This window comes from Carettochelys insculpta, chromosome 1 (assembly GCF_033958435.1).
Source record: "Carettochelys insculpta isolate YL-2023 chromosome 1, ASM3395843v1, whole genome shotgun sequence".
NCBI classification, from domain to species: domain Eukaryota; kingdom Metazoa; phylum Chordata; order Testudines; family Carettochelyidae; genus Carettochelys; species Carettochelys insculpta.
Window position 1 is genome coordinate 65,273,778 of NC_134137.1, and position 19,937 is coordinate 65,293,714.

The window sequence follows — 19,937 nt, forward strand, 5'->3', positions numbered from 1 at the left end:
AAGCCAAAGGACAAAATTTCATAATGGTAATGAGTGCAAAAGCAAATGTACTTTGGTGGTTCTGCCTGAAAACAATGGGCAAATAAGTATTTTTAAAATGAGACACCTTAGGGAGCTTCTCAAGAAAAGGATTAAGAGAAGCAAAAGAAACATGAATGCTATCTGTCTTTCCAAACCTCAGTATGTCAGCCAAGATAGCGATATTTTACAATTTCACATGAATGAACAAAACACATATTTAAGTCAACAGATCTCAGAAGTGGCAATGTTATATTTCTAAATGCTGGTTCTGCCCACTTAATATCTGAGATCTGAATACTCCAACTCTGTCCAGCCAGCTTTGATATTTTTACTTAATTACTTACTATGAACAGATTAGCATCTCCCAAATTATTTGTCATTGTAAGAACAAAAAATGATCTATAACTATGCATAAGCTTTAGCATGCATTTGTGACACTTAAATAAAGAGAACAAATGTAATGCACCTCATTTCCTCTCTATTGAAGACATGGGCACTGAGGATTGGTGCACTAGCTTATTTTTTCCTTTTAAAAAGAAATCAAGACTCTTCTGATAAAGTGGATACAAAAATGGTGCAATTATAAGTGCAAATTAATAGCAACTACCTAAAAATACCAGAGGATGTATAACAGAACTGGCAGTCTCTTGTCAAGTACCACGGAAGGGCTGTTTCAAGTCTAAATTGAGGTCAGCTAGCACAACCATTTCTGGGAAGTGGCATAACAGTCATTCATAGTTTGTATACTGAGCACTAATCGATGTATTCAGTCCATTGTTTTCATAAGCATATTTTCTCAAAGTTACTTGATTTTTAAACTTAATAAAAATAAAATTAACATATAACCAAAAAAAAAAAAGGATGGCAGGATTGTGGGCCTGCAGTAGATTTGAATGAACCCTGGTTCTAAACTGAGTTAGACTTAAGAGCTGGAACTTGGCAAATGACACCACTTCTTTGTCAAAGGATATAAAAAAAAAGTAAACTCAAAGGGTTCATTGCTAATACCTGCCTGCCCAAGTTGGAGCTGACCAGTAAGGGATTAACCCATTTGCAAGCATCTTAATCTAATACTTACAAGTGTTTTGTTACTGTTTGGAGGTAGTAAATTAACTCCACCATGAAGCCTCTGGGGGTTCCATGCCAGTCCCAAGCCTGGATAAGGGAGCAGGGGTGATCATATGAGTGATGATGTGCTGACAGTGAAATAAGAATATGAATGAAATCTGATGCCAGTCTGACTAAATGCTAAAAGATGCCGGCTTGGATGTTGCCCAGATAAACAAGGTCTGTGACACCAATCGAGCGATCGGGGTTAGGTAGGTAAGTTGACTACCAAAAGAAAATTACAATTAACACATACGTTACCAATTGGCACATGGAATCTCTGAACAGTGTGGGTGACTGGAAAATTAGAGTTGCTTCGGGAGGAGATGGAGAGATACCGATACGATATACCTGGACTGGCGGAGATGTGTTGGACAGCATCAGGAGAGATGCATGGTTGCGAAATCATTTAGTCAGGGAACGAAATGAAACACAAAGCAGGAGTCGGATTCCTTCTTAGCAAAAGAGCTAGAGGAGCATTATTGGGATGCAAACCGGTGAGTGTAAGAATGATGGTAGCAAGATGCGAAGCAAAACCGTTCAACATCTCAGTCATTCAGCTGTATGCACACATGTCAAACAGCATGGAGGAAGAGATTGAGCTATGCTATAAAGACTTGACAAAGACCCTGGAAGAGATACCAAAGAAAGATGTGTTGATCACTGGAGGAGATTAGAATGCAACGGTTGGAACAGATAATGAAGGCTGGGAGAGAGTCATGGGAAGGTTTGGACACAGAGAAAGAAACAAATGAGGTTAGAAATTACCAGAGTTTGCTATGAAGCATGACATAGTGATCTGCAACATGAGATTCCAACGAAAGGACTGTACAAAGCAGACATGGTGATCTAATGACAGGAAGTCCAAGAACACAATAGATATGATTTTGATAAGAAGATGGCTAACATCAGTACAGCAGTGCTGAACTTTTCAAGGAGTGGATATAGACTCGGACCATAGCCTAGTGACTGAAAACATCTAGATAAAACTCAAAAGAAAGCATAAGACACAGTTTAAAAAAAGAAGAGATGTGGCGAGCCTAGGCCAGGAAGAAATAGGGAATGTGTACAGAGCAGCACTTGAAGAGAAGATTAGGAATGTGGTCCCAGAAAGTAACCTGGATAAGAGAATCGAAGGAATAGCCACAGAGATAGAAGAAGCAACTGAACAGACTGTTCCGGAAGAAGAGAAGATTAGTAAGAAGTGAATTACACAGGAGATACTAAACTTGGTCCAAGAGAAGAGAGGGCTGAAGATGAGAAAGGATGTTTCCGGCAGTGTGGAATAGTAATATAGGGTAAAATGCAATAAGGTAAGGAAAGCAGCCAGAAAGGATAAGGCAAAATGGAGAGGAAGAGTGTGAAAATATAGAGCGGTATTATGGCGAATGTAAGACCAGGGAGATGTACAAAATTATTAGGAATGTTTATAGGAAGTGGCAGCTAAAGCAGGTGGCAATCAAAGATGAGAACAAAGAGGTGCTCATGAACAAAGAGAAGATCGTGCAGCAATGGATGAGATAGTGCACCCATTTGTACAAAGCACAATTGGACCCAAATGTCTCAGAGAGACTGATCCCCACCAAGCATCAAGAGCGAGACCTACATTTTGAAGGAGGAAGTAGAAAGAGCAGTGAAACAACTAAAGAGAAAAAAGAGACCTGGAAATGACGAGATCACAGGAAGGGTGATCAAATATGGCAGAGAAAGTATGATTCAGGAAATAAACTAACTATGTAATATAGTATGGAAAGAAGGGAAGGCACCTAAGGAAAGAACAAGATCAGTGCTAGTGACCATACACAAGAAAGGAAGTGCACTGGAGTGCAAGAACGAATGCCCTAATGAGTCATGTGGGCAAGGTGCTGATGATGATACTGACGGAGAGACTAAGATCACAGATACAAGGACATCTAATGGATAAGCAAGCAGGGTTCAGGAAAGATAGAAGTACCGTAAAGCAGATATTGGCACTAAGATTGACAGCGGAGAAAGCTCAATGAAAGAAAAAGGACATCTACGATTGCTTCGACGACTTTCAGAAGACATTTGACAGTATGGCTCAGAAAGTGACTTGGGTGGTGTTGGTCTCGTACAGAGTGGAGAGCAGACTGATATGGCTGATGAAGGATATCAATGACAATGTGGAGGCAGTGGTAAGAATGTGAGGGGAGTTGGGAAGTTGGTTTAGAACAAGTAGAGGTACGAGACAAGCAGATCTGATATCACCAAATATCTTCACCACACACCTAGAGAGCGCAATGGACAAGATCAAGGAAGAGGTAGAAGGGATATCTGCACGGGAAAAGAATTAACAACTTGAGGTTCGTGGATGATATAGTTACCACTGAGGAAGATGAAGAGTAGCTCACAAAAACGGTGCAGATGCTAAATGAGGAAGGGAAGCAGTATGGACTGATTATGAACATCAGTAAAACAAAAATAATGGTATTTGGAGGTAAGGAAATAGGAAGAAAGATCAGGGTAGATGGGATTGATCTGGAGAACATAGAGAAGTTCACATATTTGGGGAGAAACATACTATATGATTTAGACTGTAAGAAAGAAATAGCAATGATCATAGCAAAAGCAAGAGAAGTTTGAAGGTGATGGATAAGCTCTGGAAAAGCAAAACAATTAGCATAGGAACAACGCTAAGCATCTTGAAAATGTGTGTATTCAGCAGTATGTTGTACGGATGAGGCACAGGTGATGATAAAATATTTTAAGAGGAGAATATTGGCATTCGAGAGGAGTTGTTATAGAAAGATCCTGAGAACAGGAGGGATGCAGAAGGTCACCAATGAGGAATTATATAGGAAGATACAGCCAAAAGAGAACGTATTGCAGAAGGTTATACAACAGAAGTTACACCTATTGCAGCATATTTGCAGAATGAATGACGAATGATAAATCAAAACCCTGGTATCTGGCATAATGGATGGTTCGAACAGGAGGGGCAGACCCCACAGAGAATGGGTAGATGATGTAGTAGAGTGGTGTGGAGCTAGTCTACAGAAACTAAGCCACTCTGCAATGGACAGGGAAAGATGGAAGGAAATAGTGAGAGAGGCATCAGACTCCAACGGGCGCTGAGCCCATTGTTGCTGCTGCTGCTACTGCTGGTAGTAAATTGCTTATTTTGTAGGTATGTTTAGAACAATGGTATAAATACCAAATATAAAACCGTTAGGTTTAATAAAAGACTTTAGAATTACAATGTAATTCTAAGCTATACATTAATACATAATGCAGCCAACTTTACACTGAATATTACTTGTTTTTTTATAAAAAGTCACACAAGATATTCTTTGCACAATATACAAAGATGATGTTTATATGCTTCTACAGTAAACTCTCAAGATACACACAACTTGGGATAACACAACTGCCACCCCTGACAGGAGTGGGAAACTGCTCCTGGCAGAGGTGGCAGCCTGACTCTTGGCTGCTGTCACGACAGGACTGGTTTCCTGGTCTCTGGAGTGGAAGGGAGCTTGGGACCAGGCGGTAGCTTAGCTCCCAGCTCCCCTCCACATGCACAGCTGGGAAACTGAGCAGGGCAGCAGCCCAAGTCAGTTTCCTGACTCCAGCCAGCCGAGGGGAGCCAGGAACCATGGGTAGCTGGCTCTCTGATCTCCCCAACTCCTTTGAACCAGGAACTGACCAAGGCTGCTGCCCTGTTCAGTTTCCCAGCTTTCCAAGGAGAGAGGAGCTGGGAGCCTGACCAGCTCCCCTGCACTGGTGGAAACTGGGAAACTGACCAGACATGAGCTAGTTAGTTTCCCGGGTCCCACAAGCAGCCTGACTCCTGGCTCCCTGCTCCCCTCCGCTTGCAAGTCTGGGAAACTGACCAATGCTGCTGCCCTGGTCAATTTCCCAGCTCTGCAAGGGGAGGGGAGCCAGGAGATACTCTGCTGCCTAAGAGGTGAAGAGCTGGGAACCAAGCGGCAGCCTGATTCCTGGCTGCCCTGCACTGACGGGAACCAGAAAACAGACCAGCCATGAGCTAGTCAGCTTCCCAGGTCCTGCAAGTAGCAGGGAGACAGGAACGTCTCCCCACCACTCTGCAAGCCCAGGGGAGGTGGGAACCAGGCTATATATATCTTGGTCCCCATCTCCCCTCGACTTGTGCAAAAATCTGAGTTACTTGAGGGTTTACTGTAATTCGGTTAAATCAAAACTAACTTAGCCAGCAGAACACTCAAAAGTTATACTCTCAATGGTAATTATCTTCATGCCAAATTCGAGTTTAATATCCCATATCACTTTAAATGCTACAGATTGAAACGCTCTTGTCTGGCACTCCCCCCAATCGCAACATCTGTGGTCCATGAAGATGAAGGATGTTACTGGACCAGAGAACCTCACCTGTTCAAAACCAGTCTGGCTGATGGCCTGCTCTCACTGGTAGTAGGGAGCCCTGCTGCAGGGGGCTCTGCCAGCACCCCATGGTGGCAGGGAGCCTTGGTGGGGAGGGAGCCAAGCAGAGTCAGGGAGCCCCGCAGCCGAGAGCTCCACAGGGAGAGTTCCTGGGGTTGGAGAGCCCTGCCAGAAACCCCACTGCAGGGAGCCCGGTCAGGCTGGGGACCCCGTGAGGAGCTGGAATCCTTGGTAGCAGCTGCAAGGCAACAGGGAACCGTGCTGGGGTCAGAGATCTCCAGCAGCAACCCCCCACAGCAAGGAGCTGGGCAGGGGATCTTTTGCAGCGGCAAGGAGCTGTGGTGGGGCCGGGGAACCCTGATGTCAGCCCCACAGCAGAGCAGAGCCAGGCAGGGATGTGGAGCCCCCTTGCAACCCAGCAGCAGAGAACCCCACTAGGAAAGGAGCCCCAAGGCAGCCTGGGCGTGGGGAGCTGGTGGCACCCAGGAGGCACAGTTCCCGTAGCCAGAGGCCTGACCTCCCCTGGTCCAGTAAATTCCCTTGTTTAGGGCCACGCAGGTCCCAAGGATGCTGGACCAGGGAGGTACAGCCTATATACTATTTTACAAGATGGAATGCAATGATTCTCTTTCACTTTTTCAGTAACAATTTCCCCCCCTCCACACACACATATAAAAGCAAAAATAAATACAGAAGATTTTGAGACGTTTGAACAAATATTCATCTTAAAGCACAGATCAAGTCTGAAAAATTACAAGTTGTAAGATACCAAAAACCAGGCGGTCAGAACATTAACCATTTTGTAATTTTAACTATAGAGGTTGCTACTGCTCTTGGTTTATTAATCATGTTGTTTTACCTTACTTGGCTTTTAAAATGGAAGCCAAGGACTTCCCACTGCCCCAAACAAACAGGCATAGGGATATAGATTGCTTTCCTTGTTTGCAGAGCTTTTATCCTCTAAAGAAAAAGTATGAAATGGAATAACTTATTTCCAATTCAAACAATTGATGGTAGAGCAATTATGATCCAAAATACTTGGGGGAGATCACATCAGAAAAAAAAAAGAAAAAATCAGCGATGACAACTGAATGAAACAAAGATATACATGTTTTCACCAACTGAACACATGAACTTAGTTTCCAATTTAAAGAAAATGAAACCATTCTACCAACCTTTCTGTATACAACGTAAATCAGTTTTTTTTCATGCTGTCTTTGCTAACAAAAACACAATTCACCTAGCAACTTAATTTGGTTTTATCTAATTACATTATCCATTATATTGATTTGGCATACAAATCACTGAATGGATATTAAAGGAACTCACCTAACTACTCACTTTATATTAACTTAGACTGAATGTTTAGTAATTCAACAGACTTCCCTTCCATTTCAAAAAAAAGCATAATCCGTTCTGAGAGATCAGAATTGAATACTTATCCCCAAGCAGTGCTTCATAGGAAGTAAAGTTGAGGATTGTTTGTTTTATCTTAAAAGACTTCTCAGTAGCAAAAAACAGCAGTTCCAAGTTCTGGTCTAGCTCACTCTCCAAAGATTGTGCAAGATGTAAATTGGGGACAGTGGCTAAAAAGGCCTTTCTACATATTCTTCTCCATTAAAAATGAATCCCTATTTTTCTTCCGGGTACTGTAAACCCACAACATTTAACAGAATAATGTGGGGGAGGATTGTCCATTCAAGCCAAAGGTTTACTACCTATCCACCCTCCCTTAGGCTCCCCCAGCCCCAGTCCCTCTCCCCCGACAATCCCCTGCCCTCCAAAAATAGACAAATTATTACACTTGATGTAAACACCTCTGACTCTGCCCAAAAAGAGGAGAGAAAGCATCAAAACTTTGTGTGCCTTCTGGGGACTCCCAAACATTACAAAATGCCTGAAGCCCCAAATCTTGTCTACTAAGCTTAAGGCATCCAAGCACTGGCAATCTGTCAGGAGGTGCTGGCCGTGGGATGATATGCCCCTCCCCAAACACTACAGGTGGAGGGGGACAAGCAGCTAGAACCTCTGAGCAGCACAGGGAACTTGCAGTGGGGAACCTGGCACCACCAACAGTGCCCAATCCCCATCACAGGCAGTAGGGGGAAGTGAAGCAATGCAGTTCTGCTCCCCAGCTGCATCACTTGGGGAAAGAGGGGGGACCACTCCCCACACTCACTGGCAGGAATCAGAGCAATGCAGCCAGCAGCCAGGCAGTAGGTTGGAGCCAAGTTGCTTTACTTCCTCACTCCACTGTCAACGTGTGCAGGGCAGGGAAGAGCCAGAGCAGGGATGAGGTAGAGTGGGATGGAGAGGGCAATGTCGTGACCCTCCCCTGGAGGCAAAGACAGAAGTTACACAGGGAGGAGTCATGTGGCCAGCGTGCCCGCTATGTTCTTCCTCACCAGCTGCCCTTGCATCCAGGTCTTTCTTTTCCCACCTTATTTTCTACGATGCTGTCATACACCTGCAATATGCAAATCTACAGGGCACAAAGTTCAGAGTTTATAAACAATTAATTTAGTATTGGAACAGTCAATCAGCAAAGGGAAAGTGTATGGCCTACTGCACAAGAAGGAGCAGAGCAGAGAAACAGGAAGAGCGCAATATCTTAGTTCTGATGTTTCCATCATATAATTTAGGTCTAAGATGTTCATAGAACATGGTACCCCGCAAGTGACCCATATTTACCATGTGTTGCTACTATAAAGTCAGTGACCCACACATAATTTAGGTCAGTACAGTTATTTTTCATGCTCTCCAAATATGACATTACTGTTACACTTTCTGACAAAGCGAACACCTGGAGAGAGTGATGAATGACAGTTAATATTAACTGGTCAACAAGAGAATATATCAAGATCGATAGAAAATCTATGATCCTTTGAAACTGATTTTCATTACACGGTAGCCAGATTCCTGACAAATCTATCCTTTCTTCCAAAAGAAGTGTTGAAACAGAGCAGTGGTTTTCTTCTGGGTGAGCCTATCAGAAGCACTAATTGGAAGGGTACCCAAAGGGTTTGTACTGTAAGCCATTTTTCGTCTCTGATCTGTTTGGCAGGCTGGTATTGGAGAGTACAGACCTATCATCCTTTCTGGCAGCATTTCATGCCCTTACCCAACTAAAAGAAGAACAGACAACTAGAATGAAGTGTTATGTACAGGCATGTGACCATAACACAAAACGGAAAGAGCCCTGACAGTATCCTTCTAACCAATGATCATGCTGAGTTTATGAATCTGCACAAACACACATGACAGAAATTAACATAATTTTCATTCTAACTTACCTATTGAGCTTTCTGTGAACACTGTTAAGGTCTGTCCTCCCACACTTTGCAAAAGAAATGGATGTTCTCTGGGTGCACTGACTGCAGCAGGTTTTCCTCCAATGTCATTGATACTTGCAAGATCTTCATTCAAAGTGAATGATACCTAGCAGCCGTAATGAACACAGTATTACTAAACAGACCTTTTAACTACATAGATTTTAGAGCACAGGAAACAGGAAGAAAAAGAGGAATGAAATACCCACTATAATTTTGAATTTTTCATATATATATCTGGGATCTAATTTTTAAATATACTTGTCTTCTGAAATATATTTTCAACATTTTCATACACTGATACAATTTACTCAATATATTTTTATTATCCCCTCTTGATATCTCAGAATTAATTACATTGCATTATTTTTAAAAATGTGAGAACCTAAGTCAGTCGTACCTTCCAATGCAGATACATAAACTATTTCACACAGATAACTTCCCTTTGGAGAAAAATGTATATATTATAGCATATATCACAACCAGCTATGAGCCTGATCAAACCCCAAATGCAATCGGAGTCTCCATGCATTCCAAGAGTTAGATCAGACTCCAAGATGATAAATGCAGCTTTTCCCCCATTCCTGAATTTGCCACATCTCTTCCAATTTAATGTGTTGGTTGGCTAGAGGATAGAATGAATAATACTGCTACCACCTTCCCATCTAACATGAACTGTAAATACTTGGTAAATATATTATTCATTCATTTGCTAAGAAATTAATCAGCAGCCTTTGCAGATTAAAAGACCTTCACATTCCCTAATGCTGTACATTTAACAAAAGCAATGAATTAATATCAAATATTATATAGTATATTTCTGAACTCTTTCTTCTTTGTTTTCAACTTTTTCTGCTTAATAATAATACCTAGCTCTTATATAGCACTTTTCACCAGTAGATCTTAAAGTGCTTTAAAAAGGATGGTAGCATCATTATCCCTATTTTACAGATGGGGAAACTCAGGCACAAACAAATAAGGAATGTGGCCTACAGGGTGACCCTTGGGCAATGACAGGGCCTGTCACCAAGCCTCTGAATTCCCAGTCCAGTGATTTATTATAGGTATTATAAGAGAAAGTTTATGCTACAAAGCAACATATTTTAAGCAAGACTAAAGTTCAAAATGTAACATATTTACAGCTTTTAGATTTGGTAATTACTTACTTCTGTTCTTCCTTGATTTCTGTAAAAGAAAATATTTAATGTTTTAGTTTCCATAATCTAATTTTGCAGGTGTAGCTCCTCTGATAAACAGCAGCAACCTCAAACTTAAGCTTTGCTACTCATCTTCACTCCTGAGCTGCCCAAGGACAAATGGGAAAATCAGCAGGAGCCAATAAGAACACCACAACAGCCTATAAATAAGTTAACAGAGATTCTTTTTTCCACATGTGACCATTTCTGATGCCAGTGAAATCAGAAATGGTGTTCTAAAATATACACAGACACACCAAACACTAGTATAATTTTTGCACTCATATTGTTTATAATATATACTGATCACCACTAGTCATGTCAAGCTTCACAGAAACAAACACAACTTGTACTTGCAACAAATATTATGCAATATAAGCAGTTCTTAACTGTAACGAACTACTATTTTCCAAAAAAAAAATTTTTTTAAAAACTGATGCAATAATTCTAATATTTCCTACTAAAAAAAGTTTGGTGAATTACTTACTTGGCAATCCTCAGCTTCCCTACTTCACCCCTTCCTGAAGCTTTATTCCATTGTTGTGACAAGTACTTGGGAACCTAAAATACACACATTTCAGGTAACCATGCAACAGACAATTACATTAAAGATTTTATTGTTTTTTCAGTTTACAAAGATCCTTCCTTTTTTAATGCATTCTTTACAACAATAATCACACCATGCTAGAGACTAATATTTCTTTGCTAGGGAAGGCAAATATAACAAGTCAGCATCAAAACCTAAACATATTTTAAGCTTCCAAAGCCTAGCAACCATAGTCTAAGACATATGGCTTAAATGAGACTATAAGGCCGTGTCTACACTAGCCCCAAACTTCGAAATGGCCATGCAAATGGCCATTTCGAAGTTTACTAATGAAGCACTGAAATACATATTCAGCGTCTCATTAGCATGCGGGCGGCCGCGGCACTTCAAAATTGACGCAGCTCGCCGCCACGCGGCTCATCCCAACAGGGCTCCTTTTCAAAAGGACCCCGCCTACTTCGAAGTCCCCTTATTCCTGTGAGCAGATGGGAATAAGGGGACTTCAAAGTAGGCGGGATCCTTTCGAAAAGGAGCCCCGTCAGGACGAGCTGCACGGCGGCGAGCCGCTTCAATTTCAAAGTGCCGCGGTCGCCTGCATGCTAATGAGGCGCTGAATATGTATTTCAGTGCTTCATTAGTAAACTTCGAAATGGCCATTTGCATGGCCATTTCGAAGTTTGGGGCTAGTGTAGACATGGCCTAAGAGTGATTACACATTGCAGTCTTAATACTAACAGGACATCTAAAGGAGTTGTGGAAGAATAAAACAAGTAATGTTTTACTAACTCTAAGGTGACTCACTAAAAAGCATTCATGTATTCTTTTCTGCTTTCATTTTTAGCTTTGAGATAATATCATTCTATTGCAGGGGTCTGCGACCAAAGTAGCAAGAACAGCCATTTTTTTTTCAAGTTTGGTTACAAAAATCAATACTTTAAGAGCTTCAATGCACGTGAATATGAGAGGGTGCTTAATACATAACGTCAACCCATCCTTTTTGCAAGCCCTATTTTAACAACAGCACGCACACAATGATTTGCAAGGAAAATGCTGTGCCTGGGGATAGGCTCTTAAGCAGGAAGGAGCAATGTTCGCATCAATCCTCCACACCAGTGTTCCTCAACCTTTTTTTTTTTTTTTTTTTTAAATAAAGTACCCCCTTCTAACAAAAAATTGTAAGGGCCTACCACTCCATCCTCCGCTTTAACCCAATTCCCCTCCCCTTCCTCCAGAGCCAGGCACCCCCAGCTCCCGCCTCCACTTTAACCCAATCCCAGCTCCCCTTGTCTCCTCTACAGGACTGCTTTTTTTGTTTTGTGAAGATACAGACGAACACGGCTACCTGTCTGTGACAACTCCCTTATTAGCACAGCCTGCTCTTCTAATTTTGCAATCTAAAACCTCACAGCCTTAGTTCTAGTTACTTGTATTGCATATATTCCTAAAGCAGATACAACTGTAATATCTGGACTTTCATCACCTAACAAGTGGTGTATCTCTGTGATACTTTCTATATTAGCCCCACACATTCTAAAGGTGAAACAGGTTAGCCAGAATTGTTTTTCCAACATCTCCTTCCTCCCACGAATTTTCAACATTGTTATAACTGATCTTCTCTAACCAAGATAATATTGTGGTAAACCTGCACTTTATAAGCATTCTAGTCTTTAAAGAGTAATATTAAAAAAAAATTAAATTCACCAAATGGTAATCAGTTTCTCTACAACCATATGAAGTTCCATCTATGCTGAGATTCCTAATGTGTTGTGCGACCCATTTACAAAAGTCCGCCCTACCCTGCAGGTTTAAAATTCAGTTCAGACCTAAAGCAGGTCTGCTGTCTCCCCTTTGGCTATGAATTGGATTATAAACCAGGAGGTTTAACCCCTAGGCTATGGGTTGGCAACCAAAATAGCAAGAGAGCCATTTTTTCCCCAAATTTGGTTTAAAAAAAATTCAAGTCAAGAGACACAATGCATGTGAGCATGAGACGGTCCTTAATGAATAATATTACTACTACTAAACCCTTGTACTCTGCATGGAGCATAAGTCATCTACAAGTGTTCCCAACTTCATTCTGTCTTGGGACAAAACTTCTATCTGGCTCAAGAAGTATCCCAAGTTGTTGTCCTTCAGTCTCAGTAGACCTTCTCCACATTGTCCAAGGTCTTCCTCTTTTGCTTTTTCCTTGTGGATTCCACGTGAGAGCTTGACGAACTATACTGGATGTGGGTTTCCTGCGAGTGTGGCCTAGCCATCCCCACTTTCTTCTCTTGATTTCGGTGTCAATTAGTTCTCATCCTGCTTTGTTCCAAAGTGCCTCATTTGTGATGAAGACTTGCCATTTGATGAGAAGGATGTCGCGCTCCTGATAGTATGCTGAAGGATTCTGTCAAGTCACCATTGTGAACAGCTTGGCATGTTGAGGATTCGTATGTTGAATGGATCAGATTAATAATTTTGGATGGGATGCCATGGTATTGTAGCAGTTTCCCTAAAGTGTCTCTATCAACGCAGTCAAAGGCTTTTTCAAAGTCTAAAGGTTATGTACAGGGGGAATTCCACTCAAGCAACTGTTCTATAATCACTTTGAGCATTGCTATTTGGTCAGTTTAAGAACTCTTGCTTCGGAAGCCGTCCTGTTCTTCTTTGAGCTGTCTATCTATCTATTTCTGCCTTCATTCTCTCCTAGTGAATCCTATTGAATACTTTTGTGGTGTACCTCTTGAGCTTGACCTTGAGCTTTACCATGGCCAAATGGTGGTCTGACCCTACATCTGCTCTTCTTCCGGTGCGGATGTCCTGCATCGATCTTCTGAAAGAACTGCTGATACAGATGTGATCCATCTGGTTTTCTGACCTCATGGTCGATTCCTTGTCATGGTGAGGTGGCTTGTGTGTCTCAATGACCTGGAGAGCTATGCCAGTGGGAGCTACAGCTCCTAGAAGGGTCACCCAAACTAAACAGGTCAAAGGGTAGAGACCAGACAAATCTGAATCATCTCTCCCCAAGATAAATGTGATTGGCTTAGGGTTAACAACTCTATCTGTAAAAAAATCCCCAGAACTTACAGAATCATCTACAAAGAAACCTACAACTACACAAGTCTTGGGAGGAACTGACAGTCCACTTCGACTGAGTATGAAGCATGGCAGGGAAAGATGAAGGAAGCTGCCCCACAGATGACTCTTCTCTCACCCAGGACAACAACCCAGTTTGGTATGTGGAATGTTTGGACCATGTATCAAGCCAGAAAGACAACACAGACTGCAGCGGAGATGAAACAATACAAGCTTGCAGTTTTGGGCTTGTGTGAGACAAGATGGACACAATCTGGGCAGCTATGCCTAGTGACAGGTGAAACCCTCATCTGTTTGGAACACAAAAAAGAGGGTGCGCCACACACAGAACATGTGGGCTTCATGTTATCCAGAGAGGCACCTGGTGCTTTAGTCGAGTGGACAGAAGTATCATCACACATGACCACAGCCAGATTCTACACTAAAGTGTGAAAGGTACTAATTGTGCAATGCTATGCATCAACCAATGAAGCAGCTGAGGAATGTAAAACAGACTTCTATAAGAAACTACAAAGTGTGGTGAACCAGAAAGCAAAGAAAGATATGGTGATTCTGATGGCGACTTCAATCCGTAAATTGGAAGCATGAATACAGGCAGAGAACAGACCATGGGAAAAGAAGGGCCTAGGCAACATAAATGAAAATGGAAAGCACTTCAGTGATTTTTTGTTCCATCAACAGACTGGTGATAGGTAGCAACGTTTTTCCACACAAAAGGATCCATAAGGTCACTTGGGTTTCACCGGACTACCAGTCAGAAAACTAGACTGATCACATCTGTATCAGCAGTTCATAAATAACATTAAAACCATACTTTCTGTAACCCCTATTTTCAGAATAGCTCACACACAATAATTGGTAATGTGATACATGTGTACTGCAGGACATTCACAATCTTTTTACATATTCTACTTCTTCAGACTTTACATGTGTGTGTTTGTACCGCTGTCCTCCTGACTTTCACTCCCAACACACTTTAACTATGCCAATTTGACTTATGTTTAATTCCAGTTTTCTTTCTTCAAATGCGTGTGGCCCTTCACAGCAGGAATGCCGCAAGCTTCCTCTTTCTTTTCAAAATCAAGATTTTACTAACTACATATCAAAGCACAGATGCAGTATCATATCCTACAACGTATTGCACATAGTAAAGGGGGAGTTATCCAACATTCTGAGATCACACATCATTTGCCATTTAGACACAAGTTGTCCATTTTTTGGGCATTTAGACGTTCGCTATTTATCAAAAATAATCAGGAGTGGATTTTTTGTTTTGTTGTTTAACTTTGCAATTATAGCATCGGGAGCCACAAGGTAGTCCTTAAAGAGCCACACACAGCTCTGGAGCCACAGGTTGCAGACCTCTGCCATAGCCCATCTATATTAGCAAACATTATAGCTATAATCCACAGGTACTGCAGCAATGGTGGAAAATGTAAGATGAGTCGGACTTACATATTTTTATCATTGTATCATCCAGCCTGTGTTACCATTGGTAAAAATGCCCAACTAATTGCAGTTTGTAAGCTTTAAAAAGATGCATTTGTAGTATAGTTACCATGTATAGTTCACTACTATCTTCACTACAAAAGCAAAACATATTTCCAACTTGCTGGAGCACTACAGAGTTGTGTGTTCCCGCTATATCATTGCTTCCCAAACTGGGGAGCGAGCCCCCCTGGGGGAGGGGCATGAAGAAATTCCTGGGGGGAGTGTGAGGCAACCCAGCCCCTCCCCCATATTCCCCCCACCCTTTGCTTCTGGCTGTCAGTCCCTGCCATGTTATGTGGGTGACCTGGCGTAGCCACTATAAAAAGCAGGCAGCCGGCTAAGACCCACGTGCTGAAGTGAGTGAACAGCGAGCGTGGGTTGGGTTGGGAGGACGATGGAGTTAGATGGGGTGCTAGTGGTGCCTGGCTTTGTGGAAGGGGAGGGGCTTGGCTAGGGTGGGCAGCTTGTGGGGCTCAGGCGGCTGGCCACCTTCCAGGACTCACGGGGCTTGGGCAGCTGGTCCCTGCATCGCAAGGCTCAGGCTTGTGGGTGAATGGCTGGCCCCAGCAGCGTGGGGCTCGGGTGGCTCAGACTGGCAGGCAGGTGGCTGGCCCGGGCAGCATGGGGCTTGGGCAGGCAGCTCAGGCAGCTGGCCCACAGCTGGGGTGGGCGGCTGGCTCCATCAGCTGGCAGGCAGGTGGGTAGCTGGCCCTTGTGGTGCGGGGCTCAGGTAGGCAGCTCTGGCAGTGCAGGTCTCCGGCGGGTGAGCGGCTGGCACGGGCAGCTCCGGCAGCTGGTCACCACCGAGAATTGAGAGTGAGTAATATTTTGAAGGAGGAAGTACAAAAAACCAGTGAAACAACTAAAGAACAACAAGAGCCCTGGAAATGATAAGCCCACAGGAGATATAATCAAATGCAGAGGAGAAAGTATGATTCAGGAAATACACCAACTATGTAATACTGTGTGGAAAGAAAGGAAGGCACCGAAGGAATGGACAAGATCCATGCTAGTGACAATACACAAAAAAGAAATCACACTGGAGTGCAAAAACTACAGAACAATTGCCCTAACAAGTCATTTAGGCAAGGCGTTGCTGATGATACTGATGGCCAGACTGAGATCACAGAGAGATGAACTTCTAGCAGATGAGCAAGAGGACTCAGAAAAGACAGAAGTACCATACAGCAGATATTGGCACTAAGATTGATAGCAGAGAAAGCTCAACGAAAGAGCATACAATTGCTTTGTCAATTTTCAGAAGGCATTTGACAATATAGATCAGAAAGTACTTGGGCAGTGTTGGAGTTGTACAGAGTGGCTAGCAGACTGATACGGTTGTTGAAGGATATCAGTGGCAATGGTGAGAACGTGCAGAGAGTTGGGAAGTTGGTTTAGAACGAGTAGAGGTATAAGACAAAGAGATCCAATCTCACTGAGTATCTTCATCATGCACGTAGAAAGAGCGATGGACAATATCAAGGAAGAAGTAGAAGGGATATCGGTGCACAGGAGGAGAATTAACAACTTGAGGTTCGCAGAAGATACAGTTATCATCATAGAAGATGAAGAGAAGCTAGAGAAAATGGTGCAAGTGCTAAATGAGGAAAGGAAGCAGTACGGACTGATTATGACATTGATGAAACAAAGACAATAGTATCTGGAGACAAGGAAACAGGAAGCAAAATCAGTGTAGGTGGGGTCAAACTAGAGAACTTCACGTATATGGGGAGCAACATGATGTAGGATCTTGACTATATGAAAGAGAGACTCGAATAGTGAAAGCAAGGTGAGTGTGAAGGCGATGGAAAAGATCTGGAAAAGCAAAGCAATTAGCTTAGGAAAGAAGTGGAGCATCTTGAAAACATGTATGCAGCATATGTATGTATTTCACACATACAGAATGGGGAGAGACTGTCTAGGAACAACTACAGCAGAAAGGGATCTAGGGATTATAGTGGACCACAAGCTAAATATGAGTCAACAGTGTGATGCTGTTGCAAAAAAAAGCAAACATGATTCTGGGATGCATTAACAGGCGTGTTGTGAACAAGACAAGAGAAGTCATTCTTCCGCTCTACTCTGCACTGGTTAGGCCTCAGCTGGAGTATTGTGTCCAGTTCTGGGCACCGCAGTTCAAAAAAGATGTGGAGAAACTAGAGAGGGTCCAGAAAAGAGCAACAAGAATGATTAAAGGTCTAGAGAATGTGACCTATGAAAAAAGGTTGAAAGAATTGGGCTTGTTTAGTTTGGAAAAGAGAAGATTGAGGGGAGACATGATAGCGGTTTTCAGGTATCTAAAAGGGAGTCATAAGGAGGAAGGAGAAAACTTGTACTTTTTGGCCTCTGAGCATAGAACAAGAGGCAACGAGCTTAAACTGCAGCAAGGGAGGTTTAGGTTGGACATTAGGAAAAAGTTCCTAACTGTCAGGGTGGTCAAACAGTGGGATAAATTGCCAAGGGAGGTTGTGGAATCTCCATCACTGGAGATATTTAAGAACAGGTTAGACAGATGTCTATCAGGGATGGTTTAGAGTACGTGGTCCTGCAATTGGGGCAGGGGGCTGGACTCGATGGCCTCTCGAGGTCCCTTCCAGTCCTAGTGTTCTATGATTCTATGTTGCATGGGTGATACTGAACGATTTGAAGAAAAGGATGTTGGCTTTCACGAGGGGTTGGTATAGAAAGATGCTGAGAATGGGAAGGATGCAGAAAATCACCAATGAGGAATTATACAGGAAGATACAACTGAAAGAGAACCTACTGCAGAAGGTTATATCATGGAAGCTACAGCTATACAGGCATATCTGCAGCATGAACAGTGAGCAAAAGTCAAGACCCAGTATAATTCAGTAGAATGGCTAACTTGAATAGGAGAGGCAGACAACACAGAGAATGGGTAGATGATATAATAGATTGGTGTGGAACTAGTCTACAGAAACTAAGCCTCTCTGCACTGAACAGGGAAAGATGGAAGGTAACAGTAAGAGAGGAAACAGACACCAATGGGCACTGAGCCCATAGTTTTTGATGTTGATGATGATGATAAACCAGCCACTGACTTTTCTACTACTGTGTCAGCTAGAAAACCCTTAGTGCTGATATAACTGCAGATTCTTAGAATATAAATTATAATGAGATATCTAGCAGGGTGTAGGCCAGCAACACTGCTGAGGAAGTCACATCCATCTTTTAAATCTGAAGTTCGCACCCCAGCTACAGGAAAGGGGAAATTTCATTCTTTTTCCAGCCAAGGTTTTCTCAGTGCTACTGAGATGGAGAAGCAGTTCAATTATTTCATCCACTTGTTAGTGTTCAGCCTCTGCTAAAAACAGTGCAACTGCTACATGGCACCCATCAATTTCAGGGTTGCTCCGAAGCGCAGTAGCCACTGCTATAAAGAACTAGCCGTATTATTTTGAAAATGTAACTAATGTCGTGAGACTCCAAGAGAATGCTTCAACAATGCTTTTAATCAACATAAATTACCGTATTGTTTGCATACTGCGATTTTTGAGATAGCCACATTTGGTTAGTGGCTGGACACAAGCCTCGAATTTCTCTGGACATGACCACTGGCAAAGCACCAAGCAGCCGTGGGCGCTGCATGGCTCGTGCGTGGCGGGGTCTCTGCAACTCCAGGGAGGCCACGCAAGCTTAGGGTGCCCTGCGGAGACCGAGGGAGCGGCCAAAGCGAGTCCACTGCTCGCTGCTCAGGGGCACTCACTCCGGACCTCCCCCGGCTGACGGGACACAAACTCAGCGGCCAGGAGCCAGCTGCAGCACTGAGCCAGCGGGCCAGGCCTGCAGGGCTGTGTCCCCAGAGCCACTGAAACAGAAAGTTGTCGCCGCCCCCGGCCCACAGGATCCCTCCCCTCTCTCGGCCCCTCCTCCCGCACCGCCCCCACAGGGATCTCCCAACCCTTCCCCCTCCGCCACGCCCCCCCAGACCCCCCCGCCCCCCCACAGGGATCCCCCCACCCCGGCTCTTCACACTGCCGCCCCCCCCGCCGCCTCCACGGGGATGCCCCTCCCCCCGCGGGCACATTCTCTCGGCGAGCCCCGGCGTCGGCCCCAGCCCATGGCAGGGTAGGAGTCGGGGAGGGGGGTGAGTCGCAAGGCGGAGCCGGGGCCCGCGCGGCTTCTCACCTTGACCAGCCACATGCCCGTGTTCTGCTTGGCCCCGGTCAGGTCCAGCTCCCCCTTCTCGCTCATAGCGGCCCGGGCGGGGGTCGCGGAGACACGCGGAACGAGTGGGAGGAGGCCGCGCACAATGGCAGCGGCAGCCACCCGGACAGGAATCAGCAGCTCACAGGGCTACGGCGGCCCGGCGCTGCCAAACTTCCGCGGCCAAACGGAATGAGCGGAATGAGGCAGGAGTTCTTCCCCCGCCCCGCGCGGAAAGGGTCTGGTGCCTCGCACTTCCTCCGGCTGACGTGGGGGCGGGGTAGTGCGGCCGGCTGGGGACGTGGCGCGGAGCACCAGCGCTGGGAAGTGCTTGACTTAGGTAGGGCCACCCTCAAGCTGGACTGGCAGTGGGTCATTATCATCATCAATAACTGTGGGCTCAGCACCTGTTGGTGTCTGATGCCTCTCTCACTATTTCCTTCCATCTCTCCCTGCCCAGTGCAGAGTGGCTTAGTTTCTGTAGACTCGCTCCGCACCAATCTACTATATCATCTACCCATTCTCTGTGGGGTCTGCCTCTCCTATTCGAACCATCCATTATGCCGAATACCAGGGTCTTGATTTTCATTCGTCGTTCATTCTGCAAATATGTCC

General features: G+C 43.9%; 1 protein-coding gene across 1 annotated transcript in view; it reads right to left on the bottom strand.

Annotated features, from left to right (window-relative positions):
* Positions 1–19,457, bottom strand: part of GTF2F2 (general transcription factor IIF subunit 2) — a 140,312-nt gene extending 120,855 nt beyond the window's left edge. The window contains exons 1-4 of the mRNA XM_074982807.1: positions 19,305–19,457; positions 10,524–10,597; positions 10,007–10,025; positions 8,805–8,949 (exon numbers count right to left, since the gene is read on the bottom strand). Coding sequence (XP_074838908.1) covers positions 8,805–8,949; positions 10,007–10,025; positions 10,524–10,597; positions 19,305–19,370 — 304 coding nt within the window. The 5' untranslated portion in view covers positions 19,371–19,457. The remainder of the gene's footprint in view (positions 1–8,804; positions 8,950–10,006; positions 10,026–10,523; positions 10,598–19,304) is intronic.
* Between the last annotated feature and the right edge of the window lie 480 nt (positions 19,458–19,937).